Source organism: Petromyzon marinus, chromosome 31 (assembly GCF_048934315.1).
Source record: "Petromyzon marinus isolate PM22_M1 ecotype Great Lakes invasive population chromosome 31, UKy_Petmar_22M1.pri1.0, whole genome shotgun sequence".
Classification (NCBI taxonomy): Eukaryota; Metazoa; Chordata; class Hyperoartia; order Petromyzontiformes; family Petromyzontidae; genus Petromyzon; species Petromyzon marinus.
In genome coordinates, this window is record NC_133697.1 from 16,046,333 (window position 1) to 16,056,283 (window position 9,951).

The 9,951-nt window shown below is 42.1% G+C and overlaps 1 protein-coding gene across 1 annotated transcript in view; it reads right to left on the reverse strand.

The window, feature by feature from the left end:
- The window catches only part of XDH (xanthine dehydrogenase), a 56,569-nt gene extending 47,433 nt beyond the window's left edge, over positions 1 to 9,136 (reverse strand). The window contains exon 1 of the mRNA XM_032964261.2: positions 8,974 to 9,136. Within this exon, the coding sequence (XP_032820152.1) occupies positions 8,974 to 9,027 (54 nt within the window). The 5' untranslated portion in view covers positions 9,028 to 9,136. The remainder of the gene's footprint in view (positions 1 to 8,973) is intronic.
- Positions 9,137 to 9,951: the final 815 nt, after the last annotated feature.

Sequence of the window (9,951 nt, forward strand, 5' to 3'; positions counted from 1 at the left end):
ACGCCATAAAAACAGTTTCTTCCCATCTGCTGCTGGCCTGTTAAACAAGGCCAAGGGCTAACACTGTTTTTAACATTTGATCTACATAACGACACGTTGCTGATATTAACTATGTTTCCCTATTTGTATTTTTAAATTATATCTTAAAGCTATTTTATATTCGATATTTATTTAATTTTATATACTTCAGCCCCTTAGTGTTAGACTTTTAACCCTTATTATAGTAAGACTTGTTTAAAACTTATTTAAGATTTTAGATTCCTATATGTTGAATGTATGCACCATCCTGCCAAAGTAAATTCCGTGTCGGTGTGAACTTACATGGCGAATAAAACCCTTTCTGATTCTGATTCTGATGATGGTAGTGGTGATGGTTGTAGTGGTGGTGATGATGGTTGTAGTGGTGATGATGGTAGTGGTGGTGATGATGGTTGTAGTGGTGATGATGATAGTAGTGGTGATGATGATGCTAGTAGTGGTGATGATGGTTGTAGTGGTGATGATGGTTGTAGTGGTGATGATGGTAGTGGTGATGGTTGTAGTGGTGATGATGGTAGTGATGGTTGTAGTGGTGATGTTTGTAGTGGTGGTGATGATGGTAGTGGTGATGGTTGTAGTGGTGATGATGATGGTAGTGGTGATGGTTGTAGTGGTGATGGTTGTAGTGGTGGTGATGATGGTAGTTTGGTTGTAGTGGTGATGGTTGTAGTGGTGCTGATGATGGTAGTGATGATGGTTGTAGTGGTGATGATGATGGTAGTGGTGATGATGGTTGTAATGGTGATGGCTGTAGTGGTGATGGTTGTAGTGGTGATGGTTGTAGTGATGATGGTGGTAGTGGTGATGATGGTAGTGGTGATGGTTGTAGTGATGGTGGTGGTAGTGATGATGGTTGTAGTGGTGATGGTTGTAGTGGTGATGGTTGTAGTGGTGGTGATGGTTGTAGTGGTGGTGGTAGTGGTGGTGATGATGGTTTTAGTGGTGATGATGGTAGTAGTGGTGATGATGATGGTAGTGGTGATGATGATGGAAGTGGTGGTGATGATGGTAGTAGTGGTGATGATGGTAGTGGTGGTGATGATGGTTGTAGTGGTGATGATGGTAGTTGTGGTGATGATGATGGTAGTGGTGGTGATGATGGTTATAGTGGTGATGATGGTAGTAGTGGTGATGATGATGGTAGTGGTGATGATGATGGTAGTGGTGGTGATGATGGTAGTGGTGATGGTTGTAGTGGTGGTGATGATGGTAGTAGTGGTGATGATGATGGTAGTGCTGGTAATGATGGTTGTAGTGGTGATGATGGTAGTAGTGGTGATGATGATGGTTGTGGTGATGATGATGGTAGTGGTGGTGATGATGGTTGTAGTGGTGATGATGGTAGTAGTGGTGATGATGATGGTAGTGGTGATGATGATGGTAGTGATGATGATGATGATGGTAGTGGTGGTGATGATGGTAGTGGTGATGGTGGTAGTGGTGGTGATGATGGTTGTAGTGGTGATGATGGTAGTGGTGGTGATGATGGTTGTAGTGGTGATGATGGTAGTAGTGGTGATGATGATGGTAGTGGTGGTGATGATGGTAGTGGTGATGGTTGTAGTGGTGATGATGGTAGTGATGGTTGTAGTGGTGATGTTTGTAGTGGTGGTGATGATGGTAGTGGTGATGGTTGTAGTGGTGATGATGATGGTAGTGGTGATGGTTGTAGTGGTGATGGTTGTAGTGGTGATGGTTGCAGTGGTGGTGATGATGGTAGTGATGGTTGTAGTGGTGATGGTTGTAGTGGTGCTGATGATGGTAGTGATGATGGTTGTAGTGGTGATGACGATGGTAGTGGTGATGATGGTTGTAATGGTGATTGCTGTAGTGGCGATGTTTGTAGTGGTGATGGTTGTAGTGATGATGGTGGTAGTGGTGATGATGGTAGTGGTGATGGTTGTAGTGATGGTGGTGGTAGTGATGATGGTTGTAGTGGTGATGGTTGTAGAGGTGATGGTTGTAGTGGTGGTGATGGTTGTAGTGGTGGTGATGGTTGTAGTGATGGTGATTTTTGTAGTGGTGATGGTGGTGGTAGTGATGATGGTTGTAGTGGTGATGGTGGTGATGGTTGTAGTGATGGTGATTTTTGTAGGTGATGGTTGTAGTGATGATGATGGTAGTGGTGATGGTTGTAGTGATGATGATGGTAGTGGTGATGGTGGTAGTGATGATGGTTGTAGTGGTGATGGTTGTAGTGGTGGTGGTTGTAGTGATGATGGTGGTTGATGGTGATGACGGTGGTAGTGGTGGTGATGGTTGAAGTGGTGATGATGGTGGTAGTGATGATGGTTGTAGTGGTGATGGTTGTAGTGGTGATGGTTGTAGTGGTGGTGATTATGGTGGTAGTGATGATGGTTGTAGTGGTGATGGTTGTAGTGGTGATGGTTGTAGTGGTGATGGTTGTAGTGGTGGTGATGATGGTGGTGTTGATGATGGTTTTAGTGACGATGGTGGTAGTGGTGATGGTGGTGGTGGTAGTGATGATGGTTGATGGTGATGATGGTAGTGGTGATGATGGTTGCAGTGGTGATGGTTGTAGTGATGATGGTTGTAATGGTGATGTTTGTAGTGATGATGGTTGTAATGGTGATGTTTGTAGTGGTGGTGATGGTAGTGATGGTGATGTTTGTAGTGATGATGGTAGTGGTGGTGATGTTTGTAGTTATGATGGTAGTGTTGATGGTTGTAGTAGTGATGATGGTAGTGGTGATGGTTGTAGTGGTGATGATGGTTGTAGTGGTGATGGCTGATGGTGATGTTTGTAGTGGTGATGGTTGATGGTGATGTTTGTAGTGGTGGTGATGGTAGTGATGGTGATGTTTGTAGTAATGATGGTAGTGGTGGTGATGTTTGTAGTGGTGATGATGGTTTTAGTGGTGATGGCTGATGGTGATGTTTGTAGTGGTGGTGATGGTTGATGGTGATGTTTGTATAGGTGATGGTTGATGGTGATGTTTGTAGTGATGGTGATGGTAGTGATGGTGATGTTTGTAGTAATGATGGTAGTGGTGGTGATGTTTGTAGTGGTGACGATGGTTGTAGTGATGATGGTTGTAGTGATGATGGTTGTAGTGGTGATGTTTGTAGTGGTGATGGTTGTAGTGGAGATGGTGGTAGTGGTGGTGATGTTTGTAGTGGTGATGGTTGTAGTGGTGATGGTGGTAGTGGTGGTGATGTTTGTAGTGATGATGGTTGTAGTGGTGATGGTGGTAGTGGTGGTGATGTTTGTAGTGGTGATGGTAGATAGTGATGTTTGAGGAATGATGGTTGTAGTGATGATGGTTGATGGTGATGGTTGATGGTGATGTTTGTAGTGATGATGGTTGTAGTGGTGATGTTTGTAGTAGTGGTGATGGTTGTAGTGGTGGTGATGTTTGTAGTGGTGATGATGGTAGTGGTGGTGATGTTTGTAGTGGTGATTATGGTAGTAGTGACGATGGCGATGCTTGTAACAATAACAACCAAACATGTGACACCAGTGAGAGCCAATGGAATGGGCAAACAGGTGGGAGGTATTGCCACATAATCTTCACAATTGTGGGTCCGCCTGTATAAGCAACGGTGTGTTGACTCTGCATCCGTAGCAGAACTCCAAAGAAAAACGAGAGTTGTATAACCGCAGATAATCCCCAGGTCACTAGAGTTGTAGGCAAGATTACCCAGCTAGATGTACAAGTGTTTAGCACAAGACAAAGTTAAAAGTTCTAGCGCTCATAACGGTCTTTATGGACATTTTCACATAGCTCCAGCACTATTTTACAAGGCGTGCACTTGTGTACAACATCTTCACAAGAACCTCATGAAAATACTTTACAGCAGGCAAGACCTTTGATCGTGTTTATAAATGTGTAATGACTGACTCAGAGACACTAAGAGTAGGAGGCACTCTGTTTATTAACAGCCTTAACAGTTCACACTTAGTAACTACAGCTCCCAGTCAGGACAGCTAGCAGACTGCCTGACTGACGACACCGAGATGGTGAAGACGAAGACTCCAGTAGGACGACGGGATTTCACTCCAAACGACAGCCCCGAGCTCCTGCTCGGGGCCCCCTTTTACCCTCCCAGTGTGGCCTCGCTCTGCCCCGGCCATGCCCCCTTTCTCGAACGTACTAGCGGGTTCCCGGGCTTCCCTCAGGTGCCCCTTCTGGAACCTTTCTCCTACATCCCTCTATCTGGTCTATCACGTGACCTGCTGTCAGTCAGGGCTGCTGTAACAGCCGATCCCCTGCCCTGCCAGCAACAAGCGCTATGCTGCTAAGTGACCTATCCTATGTCACTCCAAATGTATGTGCATTGAAATGTAGGAGCAGTCTCAAAGTCACAGTGCACTGGTTACCTGTATATTTTTTTTGCTGAGCCCGATGGTTTTCCTTTGTTATCCCCTTGTAAATAAAGTTGCCCCCCGTTTATAACTTTATTCCTGCCAGTCAGTACATATCTCTGAAGAAACTTGTGAAATAGATATTGTTCCCATCTCTTCTTAGACATCTCCGACTTGTATTAAATGTATGTTGTCAACGGGTCTGAGCATTATAATTAAACTGGCTGTTTATACAAAAGGCTTGAACGCCACTGCAATCGCAAGACATATAGACTATGGTGAATCCTGATTCGAAAGATATAGTATGTTATCCCGGGGAGGTTCGTACAAAACAGGACAAGAATAGGTTACCTAAAGGAAAAAGTTGGTCTAAATTGATGATGCCATGAAATAATAGAGTGCAATACAAGATAGATCATAAATCATTTATCTGGCTTAATGATAGCCACGTGTTCATTCACTCTCGAAACCTCTGGGTTCGACCCTGTGGAATGCTGCCTGACAGAATGGAGATGAATGAGTACCTACAGCAGACATCGCCTCCAACCCCACAGTGGAACCCTCTGGCTTCGATCTGACAAAAAAACCCCGAATGTGACCGCGTCCTCAACCGCCCCACAAGGTCGCTTCACAGTGGTGCGCAGTAACTATACACGGCCTCCACAAATCCCAGCCATCGGCTCAATAATCTGCACCTAAATGACTGCTTCTTGACTTTTACATTTGGCCGTACGCGGGGAGAAGAACGGTAAAGCCATAAGGTGTCCACCTGCGTCTCTGCTAACTCCATTACTAACCCATCTGTGAACACAATCGTGTTCACTTGGGATATGTGCCGGTTTTCCGGAGCGAGTTTGGCTAAATATGCAAATGTTTCACTCCTTTTTCCGAAAAAAAGTGCTAATTAAAAACTACTCCCATGTCAAATCTAAATTATTTAGACGTTGATTCAAAACATTGACGTGGCAATTCATAACTATTCAAGTATCAACTCCGAACTGTCACGATAATGAACAACTCAAGCTAATTTTTTACCATGTCCCCTTTGTTCGTTAAAGAATTACAGTCTAAAATGTGATCTCCACCTGCTTTACGTCATTCTCTCATGCCCGAAAGGCATAGCTTATGCCTGTCGCATATGCCCTCTTATCATACAGTGTTAGTATCTGGCTTATGCGACTGTGATTCATCATTAGACCTTCTTTGCCAGTACCAAAATATAATAATAGGGGTTTCCCCTTTTTTTTCTGGTAGCAAAACTGAAACCTTTTTACAAGGATTCATGTCTGCATTAACCACGCTGAGGTTGGAAGTAACCACACCCCTGTGAATGAGGTGGCTGAACGAATCAAGAACAAGAACGACTGCATCTGTGCACCATTAATCACTTTAAACCGATAACATGTCTATATAACTAAAGACGTATGTCTCAAAAACCTCTAACGTACTTCCCGACAAGGTAGAAAGCTGAAATTTGGGACGTGGGTAGCTTTTAGGACACAACAGGGACAATCGGAACATTCGAGATTTTTTATTTTAAGGCCCCCAAATCTCGATTTTAAGTTCCCCATGAACATGTTTGTGCCTGGTGTCATTCAGAAACCGTTCAAAATACAATATTGCGGTTGTTTTCGTTTGAGGGAGCATCAAACAGCAAATAAAGTTAAAGCGAGAACCATTGTTCTATCTTTTGATTTAAAGCTTTCGTGACTGCAGTAATTCATATTCTTAGCTCTTTCGGTAAAGTCATGTTGAAGGGAAACAATAAAATAATAAAATATATATAAAACAATAAAAATTCTCACGACGTTTCGACCATAACGCAAACGGTCATCATCAGGTGTGAAAAAACAACGGCAAGAAACATTTGAAAGAAGTGGCGGTTCGCATTTATTTATTTACTTATAAACGGCGAATTTATTTATTAAAAAAATACGTTAGCGCCACGGGCACCGATTTGGCAGTTTATTTAGAAGGACGAGTCCATCTATGTTCTGAAAAGAGGAGGGGGGAGACGAAAAATTAATGTATGCTGTCTGAAAGCCACCGTAAGCGTGAACAATCAATTAAGACCTGAAATGGTTTATCAAATCCTTCCAATGATTGTTAAGCCAGAATCCATCTTCTCGGTTGAAATTGTCTCTGTGCTTGTATATGTGGATAGCCTCATGAACGAATCTCTCATGGTAGCCAGATATATATTTTATTATTTTATTGTTTCCCTTCAATGTGACTTTACCGAAAGAGCTAAGAATATAACATTGTTCTATCTGTTTTTGTTTTTGATATATTTCGAATTCAAGCGGTTTTGAACGAAAAAATACGCATTTTATGATGTTAAAATCTGAATAATTCGAAAACGGTAAAATATAGGAGCTTCCCTCATAGAGCATTACGTTAATTATTTTTTTCTAATAAAAAAAAGAACGGAATCTTTAGAATTGAGCGATTTCCGATAGGTGCATCTTTAAATATAAGAAGTTGACTCAAGTCAACACATTTTTTTTGCGGAAGAATACTATTTTTCGGAGTAGATAGTGTTTGTTGGTAGACAAAAAAAATGTAAAAAATCATATCAGGTTAATTATTATATTTATTGAAAACTTTTTCCCGGCGAAGACAGGCTTTATGAACTAGTAAAAAATAAAGTTACACTACAGTATTTATTCAATCTTGATTTGAAGCTTTCGTGACTGCAGGAATCCATACTCTTTGGTACTTTCAGTAAAGTCACGTAGGTATAAAATAGCAGCAGACCATGCTTTCCCACCTGATGACGGACGCTTGTGTTGCGTTTGAAACGTCGTGATTTATTTTATTTTATACCTACGTAACTTTAACGAAAGAACCAAATAGTACAGTATTTATTGATATTGCTGCGTTAGCAATGGTATACTTGTACAAATAACAAAAAAAACCCAGGCATTCAGCAATAACATTGCCTTCAAAGGTCTATTGTATGTTTCCTTTTAAGACAGTGTTATTGACCAATACATCTGATAAGCTTGGCAAGCGAAGCATTCCCAACACATTAAGGAAAAGGGAACTGAGTCAGGGTCAATTTAGTGGTTAACCAACCACGAACGCACACTTGTTTCAGAAAGTGATTTCTGCCGTTCGTCACAAATGCTGGACGATCGAGCATATTTCAGAAAAGACAAACGGACATGAAACATGATCAAGCCTTTTATTCGTAAAATATAAAAATAATGCAAAATCATTTATTCAGTGAAAGCCAAGGCCTTCATAGAGATGTATAGAAATTACCAACACCATGTATACCATGGGAGAGCTACCCTGAGATTGCGCACTTAAATAAAATACATTAAGAAGAGTTAAACAATGGCATAGGCTCTCACCAGTAGCATACAATGCAGGGGTTATTTTTCTAAATTTGTATTGGAGAAATAAAGGCAGGAAGGTAAATAAAGAGATGACAATTTCAGATGCACTGATGACAAAGTCACTATCACAATGAATCAAAAAATTAAGTTAAAAAGCAAGTTTGCTGAATAAAAGTAAATTATTGTTGGAGGGACACAAATAAAAACCGCAGCAGCATTTGTATACCAAGGTCAATGTTTGACAGCAGCCCGGGATCACAGATAATTAGAGGGGGGTGACCACAGCGTGCAGTGCTTTGGGAAAATGAAATGTGATCATAAAAATTAGCATGGCCATGCGTTTAGAGGAACATTTTTACCTGCCACGGCATGTGGATTAGAAACAGAACACGGAACAAGAGTTGAAGAGAGAGAGAGAGAGCATGGAAAGCATGGAGAGAAAGGCATGCAGAGCTGCACGCTTAGAATTAAACGTAATCTTGCATGTTAAGAAAAGTGGGCTTTGGTAAGACACGTCTCCAGAAGAGATGTTGGCTGATGGAGGAGACTGGTAACGGAATATCAGCCAAAGGAGGAAAACGTGACCATAAAATTCCGCCACCGCAGAGATGGAGCGATGAAATGAGCTTATTTGCGCGAGGCGGATTGTAGCATTGCGGGGCCGTCAGGAATAGCGACAATGTGAAGCAGCCATCATCCAGCAATGGATAGATCATGGCTGATGTATTCAATGCTTTGAAATTAAGTTAGGTAAATCTATCGAAGATATTTGTTTCTTAGTGTTTACAATAAATATGATCATGCTCAAACTACTCGAGATAAAAAAGGCATTAAAATTACAACAACACGTCATACAAATGTTACCTAGTTTTCAAAGGCATAATTACACGAAACTTTAGTAGGTGGCAGGTGAGTTTTGTGTGAAAGCATGTCTTACTAATGCTGCTAACATTGATTAGGACTCTAATCCCAGAGCCATTTTTACTTTGAGCAGAGTTGTGCGAATAAAATACTCAGTTAATTTACAGAAGCTGTTCACCTCCCCTAGCATAGCCCTGGTGAAGGTGGTAGGAACGATCTCCTTCAAAAGACGATTCTCACCTTCCCTAGACGCACTATTCCTCAAACGGAGCTCACGATATTACCGCTAGTCTTCCATTCTCGTCTGTGCGATATTTAAATCCTTGCTGCGTCTCTCACTCTGCACCTGCGCTCGTGACCAGAGCCACAATCGGCTGTAGCCACGTGAAACAGCCTCTATACCTTTTTGCCGTTGATGAAAACCAGAAAGGTCGTGGAAGAGAGACTCTCGGCCATTGCTCCGGACAAGATTTCTCCAGGGTTCTTGCGCGTGGAGCAGCTTGAGGGGATGCGGGTGAGTTCAGGGATACGAGCGGTAGGAGGTATGGGGGCAACAAGAGGCGGTGAGGGAGGGGATGGGGGTGTCCGAGCAGGGGGTGGTGCCCTGTCGCATGGGACTCTGGCTCATAAAATGTTTACAGACCTTTGACCGTGAGGAACAATTACATTAAATGTGGACGAGAACTCCACGCACACCAAATTAATGAATGCAAGTTTTTCATGAGCTTCATGTAAACAATACCTTTTACAGTACTAGGTGTGTTCCAACGGATACCCCAGCAGTAGGGGCACTTAACTCTTGATTAGTTGATCGTTATTACCTGCTCGAAGAGGCTCCTTGCCTCACTGCCCATGTACACATACACATTTAAACTTCATCTTAAAATTCACAAACCTGTTTGTGTGAATGTTCCTGCTCTACAGCTCACATTTCAGTCCTCGCTCGGTCATGCAACTATCGTGAGGCACTGTTCACATTTGTGAATACGCAAATAATTATTTTTAAAGAACCCCAATAGACTATCACGTGGGCCATTAATGGGCATCATTCTGCATGTTTTAATAAACCATTATCATGGTGGAATGACTCGCAATTTCTGCAGCCCTTTGCTGCTCCCTGGTAACAATGTAATCTTTACCATCGGGCGATTTCCATGTCAGCTTGCACGACTACTTCTGTTCAAACGGTGCTATAAATATTGAATATATTGTTGCTGAAAGCCTCAAGTCACCTGGTCCCATTGCCATTCTCCTGTCCTATTCCATGACCTACCTGGGGATTATTATTAAAGACAATAATTGTGTAGTACAATGCCACTACAATTGTATTAAACTCTTCAAGTACTGTAGTAACTTGGGTACATGCCCAGAACTGACTGT